The sequence below is a fragment of the Ostrea edulis genome, chromosome 6 (genome assembly GCF_947568905.1).
Source record: "Ostrea edulis chromosome 6, xbOstEdul1.1, whole genome shotgun sequence".
Taxonomy (NCBI): Eukaryota; Metazoa; Mollusca; class Bivalvia; order Ostreida; family Ostreidae; genus Ostrea; species Ostrea edulis.
This window is the reverse complement of record NC_079169.1, coordinates 56311143-56330792: the sequence shown is the minus strand read 5'-3', so window position 1 is coordinate 56330792 and position 19650 is coordinate 56311143. Positions and strand designations below refer to the sequence as shown.

The 19650-nt window shown below is 34.7% G+C and overlaps 1 protein-coding gene and 1 long non-coding RNA gene across 5 annotated transcripts in view; one reads left to right on the top strand and one right to left on the bottom strand.

Annotated features, from left to right (window-relative positions):
* LOC125645465 (uncharacterized) overlaps positions 1-19650 on the top strand; it is a 131159-nt gene that overhangs the window by 7273 nt on the left and 104236 nt on the right. For all 4 annotated transcript variants that reach the window (XM_056140156.1, XM_056140157.1, XM_048871005.2 and 1 more), the window contains exons 3-6: positions 3008-3207; positions 4138-4383; positions 5803-5962; positions 16687-16856. In XM_056140156.1, coding sequence (XP_055996131.1) covers positions 3008-3207; positions 4138-4383; positions 5803-5962; positions 16687-16856 — 776 coding nt within the window. The remainder of the gene's footprint in view (positions 1-3007; positions 3208-4137; positions 4384-5802; positions 5963-16686; positions 16857-19650) is intronic.
* On the bottom strand, positions 7340-18366 carry LOC125645470 (uncharacterized). The gene is made up of 2 exons (XR_008795899.1): positions 11560-18366; positions 7340-11452 (listed from the first exon to the last, which is right to left on the bottom strand). It is a non-coding gene; the product is annotated as an uncharacterized LOC125645470 (long non-coding RNA).

Below are 19650 nucleotides of genomic sequence, written 5' to 3'. Positions count from 1 at the left end.
GTCTGTCGGACATGCACTAACTTCAAGTTATTGGAAAACTCACCATTTGCTATTTAATTCTTCCTCTCCAACAGAAATGACCAAATTGTCATTAACACTCTTTAAATAAAGAGAACAATGCTCATTATTTTTCATAAATGTACCTCAGAAACACTTATGAATATTATTAATTTATCTACAGAGATGCATACATATGCTACAGCTTGTAATTTGTTGATGATTTTTCCTATCAGTAAATGATAATACATTAGGGATGTCAACGAGTACTCGACTATCGCTCGGTCATACCAACCATTGACTAAATTTTTCATAGTCAAGTACTCGATAAAAATAGCTTTCTAGCAATGGGAAAAGAGTACCAATTCATTTTCCATAGACCTCAATACTAACCCGTTGCCCTCTCACTAATAGCTATATTAATTTTAAACAAATGACCGCAAACATTTCAAAGTTCATTCCAAGTGCTGATAAAAAACGACAAAAATTATATAGGGTACCGATGCTTTTATAGGCCATATTTGTACTTTTTTTTTTTTTTTTCTTTTTTTTTTTTTACAACACATAGCAATCTGCAGTAAATTTCGCCCTTCATTTTAAGCACATCCCTACCATGGTAATTTCCTAAGTCATTTCTCAATTTTATACGATAATTTTTCATCTTGACATTTAATTTAAACCTCAAATATTATTTCTTTCAATTCCAAATAATTTCACTCTTGATATTAGCCAATCACGCAATACCTAGACGTTTATACCTACGCTCAATCTTGGATAAACTGCGTCTGGGTTACGAATCCGGGGTTTGGTACTCTCATTCCTAATGTTCATTAATTCTAAATGCTTTAATGTTTTTGTGAGTAAAAATCATGTAATGGTAAAGTCAAACCAGTTTTAATTCGTTCATGTTCAAATAAACCATTTCAAGTTGGATGTCCGTCTATAAACATGCCTCGGAAATCCACTGATTAGACATACTTTAAGAGATCCCATGATTAAAACCATGAAACATACTGATGACTTAGGTACATTTGTACCCTGTCAGCCCGTTGTTGTTGTTTTTTACCGAGTACTCGACTATCGCTCAACTAAACCCTCCGAGTACTCGACAAGGCTATCCGAGTAAAATTGGCATTCCTATTATACATACATGTGATGTTTCCCTTGCTGTCTGGGACTCCGTTGGGGTGTGTAAGGAGCTGACACAATAGACTTTTGTCTCTTGGAAATCGAAGTTGTGGAAAGAGTCTTATAATACGCAAGATCGCGACTACTTTTTCCGTCTTGGTTTTAAATTTTACTTTCCCCTTTCAAAGTCTCGCGAGACCCAGAGTATGCGAGAATTTGGGCATGTTGGTAAATAATACCAGTTCTGCAACTTTTGTCGTGATCGATTCACCAGATTTTAACAATGGTGTACTATCATTGCATTGCAGTAGACTGTAGTAATGATTCAAGAAAGAAACATAATACGCAGAAATACCCACAACTGATAGATTTTAATGGAAATGTGGTGGATTTTTTCTCACTGCAGTCAGCCAGGAAATTCCCAAAGCTGAGAAGAGCTTGCGTCAAAATATATAGCTTCGCGAGCTAAATTCAGAAGTTCATTTTTCCTGTATCCAGACATTTTTACACACCTTTCATTTAAAAATGATTTTATTGTGGAAAGCACATGGAGGTTAAATCGTCTTCCGATGCCATGTTTTGAACACAGGTGCTTGGGTTCAGGACCCCCCCCCCCTTCCGAATAAGCTACATGAATTGATTTAATTATTATTTTGTTGAAAATATTTCTAATACATGTCAACAACGTCGTACATACCCCTAAAGTCCAAAATAAGCCCTTTTAGAAAAATAACCTCACTGTTATAATAACCAGTGAGGGTATTTTTGTAAAAGGGCTTATTTTGAATTATTTTGGACTTTAGGGGTATGCACGACGTTGTTGACATGTATTAGAAATATTTTCAACAAAAAAAAATAATTAAATCAACTCATGTAGCTTATTCGGAAGGGGGGGGGGGGGTGTCCTGAACCCAAGCACCTGCGGTTTTGAATAAACAAAAAAAAAAAAAAATGCCCAAGATCGACACGCTTTTCCGGACTTCTTTACAAGAGAGTTCCGATAACTCAGTATTTACGATCTTGCGTAATACAAATTATATGCATTTAAGTGTACTAACAATACATGTATCTCAAATGTGTAGTTATATATATATTAGTTTCTTACACACTCATTGACAAGCACAAAACAGTTTTACAATAATATGCTTTGCAAGCTAATATAAATATCATGCTGAAACAAAACAGATAAACAGCAAACTCTCATGCAGTTCGATTTCGGTTTAAATCAGTATCAATGATTTAAAATCAAGTAGCAAAAATAATTAATCCAATATAACGTCAATCTAAATCTGTTTATATGCGATTGTTTATTATAAAAACCACTACAAACCTTCAGGCTTTCCTTAGAATTGTTATACCTGTCAGTGAAAAGCTCTGGGTATGGATAATTTCGAAAGAGTTCCCCGTTACCAAAACGAAGACAACACTCCGTGATTTCTCTTCGGCTCATAATTGTCTCTTGTCAAGAGATCAAGCAGTCTTTTCCGTCGAGGAGGCGCTTTATCTGTGTTGGGAAGGGGTAAAATCTTATATTTTTCATGTAAGCATGTCTCTCTTGCTCTCATCGGAATTACATCCTTCGGCAACACAAAAATACAATTTTCTATCAGACGACATTGTAAAGAGTGTGAACAATAATAACCGGAAGTACCCGTGCTGAACTTTTTATGTAATTTAAGTGATCACCGTGATTAAACACAACGAAAAACGGGCGTTCTGGGGGATGGATTCGAAATGCATTACACAAGTCTTTGACAATGTTGTGCTATTCTTGAATCTGAACCTCGATAGGGCTGGTTCAATTAACAAACAGCGTTTAAGAAGAATGAAATGATAAAATGTTTGGTATTCATATGTGAGCGATTAATTTTCTAATCCCAAGGACTCGATGTATGGCAGAATTGCGAACGGTCGAAGATCTCGTGGAGGAAGCAGAGTCTGTTCAAATGAATTACCGATGTATGGGAAACGAAACAGCTCTTCACAGGTGTCCCTATGACTTTGAAAAGGCATATCCTTCCTTTGGTTTTGGAAAACATGATTGCGGCAGAGAGCCTCGGTTTGCTGTTATTTGTGGTTCACGTGAGTAACTTTAATATACTAAGGGATTACAATGAATTATTGAATTATAATGAGGTTCATTTAGTAAACGACAAACATAAATAATTTAACGATGGATAAATACCCTTTGCGTAACTACGACTTCATAAGAGTTGCTTAATGGGGAAAAGTTAACACCAAAAGCAACATGACTCGGGGGAAAATTCGTATGTCCTGAACTGAAGAGTTTTGAAACATAGATTTGTGAGATGACAGCGAAGCTTACTACGAGGAGTACAAACAATTCTTCTCTACAGGACTGGCGAGAATTTGACGAGAATTTCATAATTGACATTATATCGTTCTTTACAGGGCTGACGAGAATTTCATAATTGATATTATATCGTTCGCACTCTGAAGTTTTCTGTACTAGACTACTAGTGTAAAATTTTACAGAGATAACTCAAGCAAACCACAAATCTCACTCCACCCCTACCCCCTGTGGGACCCCCGGATATATAGCGTTATTTCCCGATTTAATTCTGTTCAATTTCGAAATTGAATATCCTTCTAAAGAAAATAAGTTGGAAGTTGGATTTTTTAAGATCCCGACTTTCCATTGAAAATATAGAGTACCCTGTCGTTTGTTCTTTTTTGATGAATGCTAATCAGTATAATACCGAAATTGACAAAGCTATTACGTATTATTGAAGCCAACAGTGATATATTGATTAAAGAAATGGTAAACTTTAAATTAAGAAATTTTGTTCAAATTATTGTTTTACCGTTAAATTATCAAATGAATCCATTATACATTGAAATTCACTGCATGCACTTTTTTCAATTTCTCCACGTCTGATACAGATGTAAAATAAAGTTGGGCAATATTTCTTGGAAATTATGATAAAACAGGCTAATTACTACGAACCCTTCTATGTGTGAGTACAGTGGCTCTTGTACACTGTTTTATAGAGTGTCCTGTCTGGCATTATGGCGAGGACTGTCTTCCTTGCCCTTGCAATCAGAACAATACGGAGAAATGTGACGATAAATCAGGAAAATGCACGTGTAAAGCCGGCTTTTCTGGGGAGACTTGTGACTGTCAGGATGGAAAACATATTTGTAACCCTACAACCTCGTTTTGCCATATGGACAACGGAAACCCAGTGTGTCTTTGCAAAAAAGGAGTAACATCAACGTCACAGAATAAATGCAATGGTAAGTTAAAGTGGGACAAATCCGGGTTAAAATTTGTCAGAAAATTATCTAACTTCGCACATGATTAGAATTATCCTTAATGGGCATGTTTATGACAAAAAGGGGTAATGGTATAAAACTATTTTGTTGGGTTCATTTTGAATTTGGAATGCCTATGAAATAAGTGAAGATAACGCATAGTAATAAATCTCATAATTCCTATAGAGAATACAAAATTAAGAACAGGGCAAATGCCGATCCCCTGTAAACATCCAAGATGGGATCAAATGATTAGGGGAAGTAAGCATCCCCTGTTAAAGGTCACACCCAGCCGTAACGAGCACTCTACCTTAATCAGGTAAAAAGAGTAATCCGTAGTATAAATCAGTATGTTAAAAACGACATAACTATTAGTACAGTATCCGAAAAACATCGCGTGTGTATCCTACAGAATCGGATTTTCCATTTGTCAGGTTTACGTTTTCTCTCGTGTTTTGAGTGCATCAGATTTTTTTTAAATTTTATGTGTAAGCGTATTTTGCATTTATCAAATTTTTCGTTTATGGAGAAAATCGTTTATCTTGTGATTTCGAAAACCAGCAGAATTATAGCTAAATTGTATCTAATATATAATAGCATGATACTTCTGAAGAAGTAAGGAAACTACTCAAGCATACTTATTCGGCTTTGCGATATTTTTACGACACTCCTACTTGTGTAGATTTTTCTATACTTATTTCTGGATTATTTTGTTCGAATCGTACTGGGGATCGCAGGGTGTTCGAGTAGTACCAAACATCGTGGGGTGAACTGACTGTGAATGCAGAGGATACTTCTTCGATGTAGTACTTGGATAATTATTTTTTGTTGTGGCATTGTTCTTTTATAATAATTCACTATACCCTTGCTTTCATGGATATGAATTTACTATGGGAGGTTTTGGGGATTCCTTTCGGATGTTTCGAAGGCACCACACATAATACATGTACATGATTATTGGCAATATCAACCTATGCAACAATTGCTAATGCCTCCTGAACTAGCGGACAGTCTACATCGAAATAAATCACTTTCCTGCATAGACCGATTCGATGCTCATCGGGGTTTAAATTTTGTATTAGGAGAATACAATCGCAATCTGGCTAAAACCAGACCTCTGTATGCGATATCGTAAATTATACAGGTTTGACTCAATAATGAAACGCATTTGGTGTAGTAAACGCTTCAAAATTAGGAAAAAGTTATTCGTTTTCCTTATCCTAGAAAGCGAATAAAAACCTTTGCGGACTTCATCCTTTATACAATATACCAAAAAATATCTAAATTTTTATAACTTGAACAATTCAGTAGAATTTTTTTTAAAAGCAGACGACAAATCTTCAAGCTATGACAAAATATTGATCATGGGTAAAATGAATAAATAATTCCATGTTTTCATAGAGTTTGGTTTACGGTTCGTGGATAGATCTGCCAACGACAGTGGGGAGGTGGAGTTTTACACAAATGGGACGTGGAATACTTTGTGCATAAGCACTAGATCCGGAGGATCTCAGGATACTTTTATTGTAAATGTCATTTGCAGACAACTTGGTCTACCAACGTGAGTAGAAATATAAAATATATCAATGCATATTATAGTTGCTGCTCAAACAATTTTCAGTGTACCTGCATGTATTGGAGAATTTCATTGTAAAAATAATATGTTGAAGGTGTTACCGTTAGTGGGAGCGCAGCTACGTACATGTATATATGCAACAGATCGGTTATATTTGATTTAAGAATATTTATTTCCTACACGAGTGAATGGGATTGGGCAGCAATCACGTCTTATTTTAGCCCTCACCCATAGTGTCATGTTACATGTAAATCATGAACAAAACCCTGCATTAGATTTAGAGGTCATCTTTAATTTATTGCCAGGTTATATCACTTTGAAAACTACCAACAATTAAAATTACTCTACTTTCATGTAATTCAGTCGAATCTGATTGGTCGATATACCTTAAAAAACAACAACATATTGTTACCCTCTGAAGACAAAAACCACGCGCTCCAGGGTGATGGTTACAAATGTAGCAAAGGGAACATTACTTGACAACGGGTTATATAAGAATTATCACATGCGTCAAATTTATGTGCCTAAGGTTCGCCATAGATTGTTAGACAACGCCGTTTTAGCGTTTGCAATAGACGCAATACCCGCATTAATATACAAAACATTCCCTCTTAGACTTACGTCTGTTGATATTTGATCAATCACTGTCATGCGGTATTTCCTATATCGATGTGGGTATTCGTGTTCATTACAAACGCTCAAACGACGTCGTATAACAATCTGCGGCGAACCGTACGCACATAAATTTGACTTGAAGATCACGAACAGTGATCAATCTCAGAACTCCTATAAGCAATAAAAATAGATAGTTGAGCAAACATGGACCCCTGGACACACCAGAGGTGAGATCAGGTGCCTAGGAGGAGTAAGCATCCTTTGTCGACCGGTCACACCCGCCGTGAGCCCTATATCTTGATCAGGCAAACGGGGTTATCCGAAATTAAAATCAGTGTGCCAAAAACGGTCAAAAAATCGGCATGAAACACGTCAGACAGCATTTGACCTAACGATAGGCTACATTGGCAAACTAGATCGTACGAAAGCCCAGAAGGCTCATTCGAGATTCGAAATTCAAAATACGAGATTCGAAATTCAGAATACGAGATTCGAATTTCGAAATTCAAAATCCAAATTAACCAATCAAAATGTAGGTCACAATAGATTAAAGGTTAGAGGGTACATGCATATACATGTAAACTTAGAATATGATAGAAAGCTTATTTTTCTAATATGTTTACCAAACAACGAAACATTTCTTCTAAAATTATAAATGTTTTGATGTATGCTTAGCATGCAGACAGGCCCACAGAAAGTGATATTTTATTATACCGGTAGAAGGTCAATCTCTAAAGCTTACAAAAAGTGTGAAACGATTACATGAATCGAAAGAGGGATGAGATAGACTGTGTACTGGCCAAATAGGGAATGAAGTAGGAAACAACTTGTAAATGCGTTTAACGACGATTTACTACAAAAAATACAAAGAAAATATCCAATAAATACAAGATATTTCAGATTAAATCACACATGATAACACATCCTAGCAAATCAATTATAATGTATTACATGTACTAGAAAATAACAGACACTGCAGTATGGATAAGAAAAATTGCCGACATAATGTAAACAAAAGTGGCATAACTCTAGATTATTACAGATAAAGAATGGAAAACATGGTGAAAATGGAGTTATCTCCAGTACTTGATAAATGTGCACGTATCCAACAATATCACATACATGTCAATAATATTACCTGACTTCCTAATTGCATTATAAATAATGAACTTGAATATAATTGCACAAATACTAAAAGCAATTACTTTATACTGAAATTACTAATGCAAAATTTACTGAGATACATAAATGCACAGTTTATACCTAAATAAAAACAATAATACACTCACCAATTCAGAAGTTTCCTTCAGTGAACATAATTATCAGTACAAAGCTGACTGGTAAGTTAACTAGTAACATTTGACTGGAAAACTGGTAATGCAGGTATGGCACTTGCCGCGTCCTGCCATAATAGAATCACGGGTTCTACACATAAAAAATATTGTGCCCCAAAAATGATGACATCACATCACAACTCCAGAGAGAGCACTAATTAACGAAATGGCCGTAACAGACTGGAAATTCATACATTTCAGAGAAATTATTGCCACCAAAAAAAAAATATGAAAAGGGAGGGGGGTGTAGTAATATCCATACTTCAGGTGCCTGTGGGAAGGGAGGCGGACAGTAAACTTGTACCAGCTCCCACATATTAATTTTGCACTGTATGTGATAACCAGGTCAAATAATGACGAATACACATGATACCTTAAAGTGAAATCGTATATGAAGTATATTAACCGATGATAAACCTCCAACAATTGATTCTAGATTGATTTTTTCCCAGTTATCTATATATAAACAATGGAGGAAATTCGAATCATGAATATATATTTATCTCGGATCTATGTTGTATCTATTTACATTTTTTAGGCTCCAGGAAGCTTAACTAAGTGCGTGATACCGGCAGAATACTAATCTATCCACGTTTTAAAAATTATCTTATGCACTGATTCATATTATATCAACCTACGTACCACAGGAACTGATAATTTTGTCTGTAATATAATAATAGTTGGGGTCTATATTATATCAATATAGGATTAAACGTTCTTTTTGAAGAATTTATCGATGTGTAAACTCCGGACATTTTGCTCACAAACTGAATAAAAGAACGTTTGATTCTTATAATTCCAATTCATTCACTTTACTAACAATTCCAAAAATTTGAATAGTTTTTCCGGACTATGTTATTTGTTTTCAGGTGTGTATGAATACATCGCGTTTTCGGATTTATTGATGTGTAAACTTTTGTTCAGCTTTATTTTCGTCCAATCAAAACAATTGTAATAAATAACATTGGAATTATCTCCTAATATTTATTAGGGGGTGATATAGTATAGAACCTTACTATTACTATTACGGACAAAATTACCGGTTCCTGAGACTATAAATACTGTACTGTACATAGAACATACATGAATGGGACAACGTTGATAAATTAGTGTTCTGTGGTAATGACTAATGACGCACGTAGTTAAGTTTCCTGAAACATAAAACAATATATATAAAAAGAGAGAACATAGATGGGAGAGAAATAATTATTCATGGTTCGAATTTTCTCTATTATTTACACCCAGGCGCACATAAAAAAAATAGATGAACGAGTGAGGAAGATATTTGTACAGGCATCTGAAGTATGGACACTATTACCACCACCCCCCCTTTCTTATTTTTTTCTGCCGCGATAAATTCTCCGAAATGTGTGGATTCCTTGTCGACCCCAACCTTATTTCGATTTCTATAATCGTTTCACGCTTTTTGTAAGCTTTAGAGATTGGCCTTCTATCGATATAATAGAATACAATTTGTTATACCAATAGAAGGCTAAGCCAATGTCTACAGCTTACAAAAAGCGTGAAACGATTATATAAATCGAAATTGGGATATGATAGACAAGGAATCCACATATTTCAGAGAAATTATCGCCACCAAAAAAAATCAAAAAAAGGGGGGATGGGTTTTGGTAGTTTTGGTATTGTAATAAATAGTGGATAAAAAATTATGTTGCTTTTAATGCAAAATGAGTCAAGAAAATCAAGATTACTGTCAGGTCTGCTTTATTTTTCGGCTCATAAAAATCATGTGATGTTCATAAATTAACTCATAGAAAAATGAAAAATGGATTGGCTTAGGTTATTTTGTTATAAATACTTGCAACAATGTATGATAAAGTAAATAAAATAAAATTAAAATTTTTTTTTACCAGAGATAATTAGTTTTTTTTTTTTTATTATTTATTTATTTTTTTTTTTTTTTTTTACAATTTTCACAACCCTACCCCCCCCCCCCCCAAATTTATAAGAACACTTTTGTTTAAAAAACAAATCTGCAAACATGCATATTTTAACAAAACAACACTAAATTTACAATCTAAATGTAGACTTCGTATAAAAACTTGTCAAAATAAAATATATATTACATTGACCTTGACAATGACCTCAAATATTGACCTAATAGCTGATCTTCAATTAGAACATCTAAGACTTTAGGAATATATCTCATAGCAACAATGTTACAGCATTGGGAAAGTAAAAAGTAATTTTACTTTATATTCTATTCATTCCATCAACATAATATACAATGATACTGCAATATATCTGACACAATTCATGTTTCATATTGTTTCTCAAAATAATCCACAAGTTTTGGAATGACAGAATCTAGAACACGTTTTGTAGACGAAACTCGTGGCTGACCGTCGGATGTTTTTTGTGAAAATATAGCTCTTAGTCCATCCTCACCATCTCTCTGAAATATTTTGTGAAGGTGTGACAAGTTCAATCCACAACCTGCAATGTTTTCAGTTGTATTATGTTTCACAATGCCTTTTGCTATGAGAACATGCAGTGAAGTTATGTTTTTTTGATTTCTCCTTGCTGAAAATAAGGCCATGGTGCACAGCAATTGGTGGAAAAGTGAATGGTAAAATTTCAGGACCTGATATTTTAGAGTGTTTCATCAACATTCCTAATGTTTTGACATCTTCTATTGCATCATGAGCGCTGTATGTGGTGTCTAGTAGTGACTTCACTAAGGTCTCCTGTTTATAATTTGGCTGGCCAGGAAATGCCTTCTTGAAAATACTAAGCGAGTCAGTAAATCCAGAGACTGCAGAAAGGAGCACATTTGTCAAATTCAAAGAATGTAATGTGTTCATAACAACAGGAAAATCAAATTTCCTTCCATTATGCGCCACTAATATAGCTCTGGGAAAATTCTTTAACCAGTTTGAAAATTCTGTCAGTCCAGATGTTATATTTACTGCATCGACTTCTTTTTCATGGACAGTCATTTTCTGTAAATCTGAATTGACCACTATGCCAGTTGTATTCAGTGCTTCTTCTGTAATGGGCACCTTTGGGAGAATATAATTATTATACATAGATCCTGTCTCCATTTCAACTGCAGCCAGCTGTGTAATATGTGGCATCTGTCTTCCTCGAACTGAAATAGAGTCAAAATATTCTGAATAAATCATACAAAAACACTATCAAATTTTAATTTTACTTATCCATACATTGACCCCTTTCTAATTACCTTTTTTTCTCTTTTTATGTTTATTTATTTATTTAATTTTTTTGGTCAATATTGCCTCTGGCTGAGTCCCCCCCCCCCTTACTTTTTTTTTGGGGGGGGGGGGGGGGCATTATTTTGAAATGTAATGTTCTACAATGCACTACTATGTATGCCCATTAACATGCAAGCAACCTTTTTTTTAAAACTTGCTCAAATCTGTAGTTTCTAAATCAAACATTACAAGAGAAGGAGTTCCACTGGACAAGGTGACAGGCTTGAAAACACCTCGGGGGACAGGATCTGGGATTTGTTCTGTGTCAATCTCATCAGCTAATCCAATCTCTGAAATTTTTAAAATTATGTTAAGATTTAATAAAAATTTCTGTATTTTCTGATTAATTCACAAAAGAAAATCTTCTATAAAGTTTACATCAGAAAAATAACAGTACCTGACTGATATGTGTCACCCTCAAGTGCCTGTAATGCACATTGTGTAACATTCCTCTCTTGTTTTAAGGGCAGATGATAGAAACAATTTTTTTCTTTCGAAGAGACTTTATATGATGTCATTCTTTTATAAAAGTGGATAATTCCTTGAATTCTTTTCGCCTTTGACTTGGAGAGTGAAATATTTTCCATATTTCCAAAACAAGTACAAAACAATAGTTATCATGGTAAATTAGTTTATTATTCATCTGTTTACCTTTCTTTATATCTCAAAAAATGGTTGTCAGGGAGAACAGAGTGTACTGATATTAGATTTACAACATAACATGTAAAATATTAATGCATTACAAATTTTACACTTGGAAAAGATCAATTGCTGCTTCAATAAAATTACATATATGGACATTGCACCCTCAGTAAAGGTTTACAAATTAAAATAAACTTCATAATATGTTGACTTAATGTTTAAAGTTTAATATAAACTTAAAAATCATATACCATACGGAGTGAATTTTCTGAGTAGAAGCAAAATTGTAAATATCACATTGGCTAATTTTCTCACGACAAAGAAGAGTTATCTCCCATAATATAAGAGTAAAATTTTACAACTTCTGAAAATAATTTACAATGGCATTTATGATTTTACTGGGTTGTTTTTTTTTTGTTTGTTTTTTTGTTTTTGTTTTTTTTTGTTTTTTTTTTTTGTTTTTTGTCACTCTTGGTTTTCCTTGGCTATTCATCTCTGGAAAAAAATAAAGAAATGTCTAATACAGGATCTCTTTGATGTGCCATTTTACGTTAGATTCTGCATTATAATGTTTCCCAGTAGAAACAGAAAAAAGATGACTGCATGCTTCCTGTTAGCATCTTATATATAACAATGATCCTAGTCCATACCGTTTTTCGTCCTCCCAAAGTCTTATGCGTTGTTAAATCTAGTGGTTTACCACACACAACACAACCTTTTTCCAAATTGTCCACTAGAATTCCAAGTTCCACAACTCGTCTCCCACTTCTCCAACAAATCATCTCCTCATGCTCTTCTTCCGATTCCTCACTCTCTGATGCATCAGATGGATACGTGTCTTCATTTCCTAGGCATTCTTGTGAATTATCACCAGACGAACAATTTTTCCTTGATTCATCCAACTTCTCCTCGATCATCACGTTGTTATTGGCATAAACATTCACTATCTTACGTCCAAGGGATAATGCATAACCTTTCTTAGCATTCTGTAACCTTTGATGACGTTTTTTACTAATAATTTTTCCTGATTTTCTCCTCTTGAATGATTCTGGCACCACAATTGTTTACATTGTTTACTGAGCCCCTTTCCTGCTCTTAAAAAGAAGAGTTCCAAACAACTATAAATGAGAAAACCAAAACCAACCAAAATATTTTTTACCATGTGAACTCTTCAGTGCTAAAGGTAGAAAAAATTGTTAATATCATCTGGCCTTAAAAAAATTAACTGTAGTCGCCTTCTCTTTGTTGAGGGAAGTTTTGACCTCTCTTCAACCTTCAGTCGCCGCTTGAACTGTTTGTCTGCATACTTCTGGGTGTAGTTTCCAGGAGACAAACCAGTCTCTTCATTAACCTTTATTGTATTAGAAAAAATATGAACAAATTCTATTCTTGAGCACAATTTTCTTATGTCAATTATTGTTTTAAAATCTGAATGTTTAACAGTTAAAATTGAAGAGTGTAGATTGTTGAATAAAATAATACCATGCCTAATGTAAATTCCTAAATATGAATTAAAAACTTACAGGTAACAAAGAATGCAGTCTGGATGTCAGTCACTGAAACACTGAAATCAACAATATGCTAAAAAAGAAATAAAAACAAAATAATGATAACGGCCAACTTTGTAAAAACTATAAACAATGAAACAAAATGCAAATTAAGGAAATTAACGAACAATAACTTGAAAAGAATTCATAGGAGCCTGGGTCAAGGATATTGTTCTATAACCTATATGTAAACAATGGAGGAAATTCGAACCACGAATAAATATTTCTCCCTGATCTATGGTGTCTCTTTATACATTTTTTCATGTTCCCGGAAGCTTAAATACACGTGTCATTATCACAGAACACTAATTTATCCACGTTTTAAAAAATGTCTTATCCCACTGATTCATAATATATAACAAGGCTTGCACCTCAATCTACCCCTTTCCGTACCCCATGACAGATATTTGTCGATTAAAAGTTATTTACACTGCTTATCAGCTAGTTTCAGGGCCCCATTCACTCCCAGTAATTCTTCTTTAATAATTAAAATCCTCTAATAATAGCTGTCTATCCGTTGTATGTTTTTAATATATTTTTTCTGTCCAAAGTCATCTCATTCAAATCTCTAATCACATGCGCCTGTGTCATTGTTAACTCAAACATGTACAGTTATCTTCATGTAAAATAAATTATGGTATGCAGGTAAACCTATAGTTTAATCTAAAATCAGAATTCATTGCTACTGGGTGTCATCAGTTGATTTTATTCATATAACCTTCGATTCCATTGCCCCCCCCCCCCCTCCCCGCTTTCTATGAACCTGAATTTCTGCAGGTCTGTTTGCATATAATGACTTGATTTATAATGTCAAAATATTCTCCATAATATGAATCAGTGGGATAAGATAATTTTTAAAACGTGGATAGATTAGTTTTCTTTCGTAATGACGCATGTAGTTAAGCTTTCTGGACCCTTAAAAAATGTAAAAAGAACAGATTGGAGAGAAATATTTATTTTTGGTTCGAATTTCCTCTATTGTTTATATATAATAGATAAGTATTTGATCCAAACACCCACATCTACGGGCCTGTCTGCATGCTAAGTATGCATCATAACATTTATAGTTTCAAAAGAAATGTTTCGTTGTTTGGTAAACATATTAGAAGAATAAGCTTTCTGTCATATTTTTAAATTTATGTGCATATACTCTCTACCCTTTAGTCTATTGTTACCTAAATTTTGATTGGTTAATTTGGATTTTGAATTTCGAAATTCGAATCGTATTCTGAATTTTGAATCTCGTATTTTGAATTTCGAATCTCGAATGAGCCTTCTGGGCTTTCGTAAGATCGTTATAACGACCATAGAATTTGCGAAATGCTTACCCCAAACGAGACTGCCGAAACCCCTGCATCATCAACCTCTCTGCCAGCAGCTCGCCCCGACTTAAAAATCAACCACGCGTAGAACAAAGCTCTCACACATCGAATCAGCCGAGATACACAAAGACCATAAGCAGGTGATAACGGAACACCGCCACACAAACATATGAAGTTTACGATGGAGACTCCCCCTATGTATACGATACCATACTACTTTTGGTATATTGTCTCCTAAATCCGTACGTTATCGCTACTTAAATGTTTAATAATGCTCCGGCCTGGATTGGAACACAGGACTTTAAGGTTTTAATAGACTAAGTAACTTTTCACAAGATTTACTCCACAATGTCTTTTTTGAAATGTTTCATTTATGTAGGAGAGGTCGGGGAAACATTTACAACTTTTTGAAATCGTGAATTCAAATGGGCAAATTAGAGATACACCAAAACTTTGTTTACATGAATGATAAAAAAAAAAGATGAAAAACTCAAGGCCCTTCAAATGAAAACCAAGGTACAAGAGGAAGGGCACACAGACTCAATGTCAGTGTATTCGTTTGAGAAGTGCATGTACTAGTATTTTTCAATAGAGATGTTGGTACCGACTTTTGTGGTACTTCATCTAAATCTGGTGACGTCACCTAAATCTGGTGACGTCTCTGTACGAGTGACAAATTCTCGAATGGAGTGTAAAGCATACAAACTAACTGGTACCTGAACAATAGATATAAACATTATTAATGGTATTATTTTGAATATTGTACATTTATATAGCGCCTTATACAATCAACACAATTACCCTAAAGTGCTTTACATGTAAAACTAACTAAAACAAAGAACACTAAATTCATAATTGGGACATGGAATAATACTAAACTGAAGTAAACATAGTAACTAAGAGTAGACAAAATTAAAAATCATTATCCTAGACATGATAAAAGTATTTGAGAATGGAATTTTTTTTTGAGGGGTTAACAATGTTAACTTGATAGATTTATAAAGAGATGAAAATCAAAAATCAACTTGAGATTTTGATACATGAAAGGTGGGGATAATGAACAGTGGTCAATGATAGGTGAAGATAACGAACAGTGATTAATCTTATAAATCCCATAAGCAATACAAAATAGATAGTTGAGCAAACACGGACCCCTGGACACACCAGAGGTGGGATCAGGTGCCTAGGAGGAGTAAATATCCTCTGTTGACCGGTTACAGCCGCCGTGAGCCCTATATCTTGATCAGGGTAAACGGAGTACTAGTAAAAGTCAGTATGTAAAAAATGGCCTTGCATTTGATAAGATCCACGTCCGGCAGCATTCGACCTAATGACAGGTAGTATTTGCAAAATTGATTATCATAACGGTCATATACATGTAATCTGCGAAATGCTGATTTTAAACAAGACTGCTTAAAACGTTGTCACTGCAACATATTTATCAGTGACATGGTTCGATTTAAAAATGACCACAGAGAGAACAAACTCTCACGTATCGAATCAGTTGACAGACATAAACACCATAGAGAAGTGATAATGAAATGTTGCTAATATGGGAAGTTGATGATGTAGTAGCTAAAGTTATCGAAAACTTGAGTTGTTAGTTTGAAATAAAATATCCAAATACGAAGCAGATATTGAAGTGTTGTGTCACTGTGATACAAGTGTATATCGAATTGACATGAAAGAAAACGACTAGCCACAGCAAAATACTGTTTCTCCTCATGTTGAAGCTTTTGATTGAATTCTGCCTCGTAAGAGTACAAAACAGGTAAGCTAATAACGGAACTAAATTGCTGGTCATCTGTAGACTCTGAGAAGCCATTGAGTGACATACAATGTAGACGCACGCGGTGCCACGTTACAGGAAGCTGAATTTTACAGGACAGAAAACATAAAGTGACACATTTCAATGTTTGTAAATGTACGATGTAGGTACATGTAGAAGTAGGTGAGGTGTGCATGTGTCATTCTGATTTAAAGATACTTATTTCAAGTTATATCAATTTAAAGGATACACCCAAGTGGATATTTTGCCAAATATATTCCCAAAACTCAGCTGCCAGATTACCAGATTAAGAAGTCTTCTTGTGACGGAACAGAGACCTCTGTAACAGACTGTAAAATAAGCATGGTTCCTTCATTGAATTGTAACGCTGCAGTAGGAATACGGTGCGCATCAGGTATTTTATTATTATCATTTTATGTATTATTATGTACAATGGTTATATGCTTATTAACTTCAGTTCTTATATATAACTTTGAATTTTATCCAGGAACAATCCTCTTTACATACCTAATAAAAAGGGTAATAAAATAATCCAAGGCTATATATTTTGTCGCAATATAGTCCCCTGTCTCCGATGGTAAACCACTTCATAGGGTGGCTGCAGCAATTTCAAATCGCCATGCGGTATTATTAATTTGTAAGAATCATTAGAACGCAGAGGTCGGTTCGGTTGGTACACTGATGATGTCTTTTAAGTAATTTGGTGCTAAACCGTTAGCATCTTGTATGAAAGGGAATGTTGAACTAGACAGGAAAGTCAACCGGAAGTCAGAAAAAAGGACACCAACTCTGGCGTTATAGGTCATGCTTCCTGGAACAGGATACGGACCGAGCTTCTGGAGCAGGATACGGACCGAGCTTCTAAAACAGGAATGCACAAAATTATTTTCTAATTAAAAGTGTTTTTTGATACCAACTCACCGTGTGTACTTGGATTGACTTCACATTTGTTTTAACAAATTGTGTTGTCTTCTTATTTTTGTTGTTTTAGACTGATATATATATATATATATATAAAGCACTATAATTCAACAACACTCAACATCCACAGTGTCGGATCTAATAGTAGATACGAGGTCAAATAAAAAAGGATATAAAAAGCACTAAAAATGACCAACGACACGAACAGAAGTGAATTGTTAAATTTCAGCGACGACCTGTCCCTTCCTCAGGACGATAGAATATTTACATAGAAAAGGAAACTAAAATTATAACTAAACTACAAAAGCTGATAACAAACAACACGTTTACATATTAAAATTGTGAGTGTAATATGTGGCAATAGAAAAGTCTGTTCCCATCGAGCGTCAAGACAGATCTGAACTGACTCGTCCTACGCTGGATCAAGTCAAAAACAAAGAACGAGTTAACTAATCAGTATCCTTAAACGGTATGTTAACTCGTTCTAATGACGGCTTATAATGAGTATTTCGTACCTAGATGTGTAAAGCTGTATAACTAGTGTTGAACTATGACGGAAAATAAAATATATCATAAAATTAAAAAGTAATATGAAAAGATTAAATCTGAAAATAAATGGAAAGAAAAAAATGGAAAACATTTTTTTAGTGGGACTAAGTGAGTATAATTATTATAAATAATTATGTATAAATAAATTGAAAAATGTTTTTTGACTGCTAATGATGATACCGTGACAAGTAGATGGTAAAAAGAAAGTGTAAAATTTGATCGGTTTCACCCAAATCATGTGAACTTGAACCAATCCCGACTACTCTTTTGACCCTACATTATATTTCTTTGTTAAACACCACTATACAAGTACTCTGAAGCTGATATCAAAACGTCATCGGCAATATCTTCGTAGCCTTTGGTGATCAGGTCTTCCAACAGTTGGTTGGAATTCCCATGGGAACGAATCTATTAGCTCCTTTATTAGCTGACCTGTTTTTATATTCTTACGAGGCAGAATTTATTCAGAAGCTTATCTTGCTGTGGCCTTCAACTCGACGTTTTATGAAAAGTAAAGATAACGAACAGTGACCAATCTCCTAACACCTATAAGGAATACAAATTAGAGAGTTGGGCAAACACGGACCGCTGAATATACCAGAGGTGGGATCAGGTGTCTAGAAGAAGTAATCATCCGCTGTTGACCGGTCATACCCACCATGGGTCATATATCTTGACCATGTAAACGAAGTCATCCGTAGTCAAAGTCAATGTGCCAATAACGGCCTAACAATCGGTATGAAACACGTCAGACAGCAATTGGCAAACTCGACCACTGTTGCCATATATAAACATCCAAAAATTGTTGGTATAATGATCAAAATGAACATACCTTGGGCGTCGGTAAATTAATATGTATAGCATTCATCCCCTGATTTCAATTCAATTCAATTGCTCGTCGTTAACGGAGAGGATGCACTAATCAATCGTTCCGACCACTGTTGTTACATACTCAATGGGGGCGAAACCACTTGGGACGAATCCACTTGGGGCGTACAGGTAAAGGTGCGAATCCACTAGGTGCGAATATGTAATCGGGACGAAACCACCCGTCACCCATGTAAAACCTAGGGGCTCCCCTGGGGGAAAAAGCCCTGCTGCCACTATTATATCTGCCTACACATCTCAGACCACTTGCCGTACTTTTCGTACACTTCACTTTCTTTCTGGCAACGCACCTGGCCGCCACAAGACAAAACCAGGCTTGTTGAATTTTACGTCATAATTGAGAAAACGGCGTTAAAAGAATTACCGGTATAAGACATCTTCACGTTGTTGATTGTGTGTGGTGTGCGACATCGATCTGTGGTCTTCGTTTGTTTGTTGTTGTTGTTTTTTTTTTTAGATTAAAATGATTGTATTGCCCGTTTAGAATTTTTAATACAGAAATGCAAAAAATCATATTTATTATTATTATCATTATTATTATTTCATATTCATACTTATGCACGCTAGCATTCATGTTCCGTGAACTTTTGACAAGGATGTCCTATGCACAGCCATTGCATGACTTAAAATCAAAATAAATATATTTAAAATTAATATAAAAGTTATTTTGTTAGGTCGGACTTGTCGAAAACGAACGTAGCAAATTAGCAGGTGTTGTTGAAACGCGGTACGGAACATGGAACAGAATGTTATGAGTTCAATTTTTGTTCTAACCAGCATTGCATGATCTACAGAGTCAAATACATGCATTGTGATCATGTTAAGTAAAA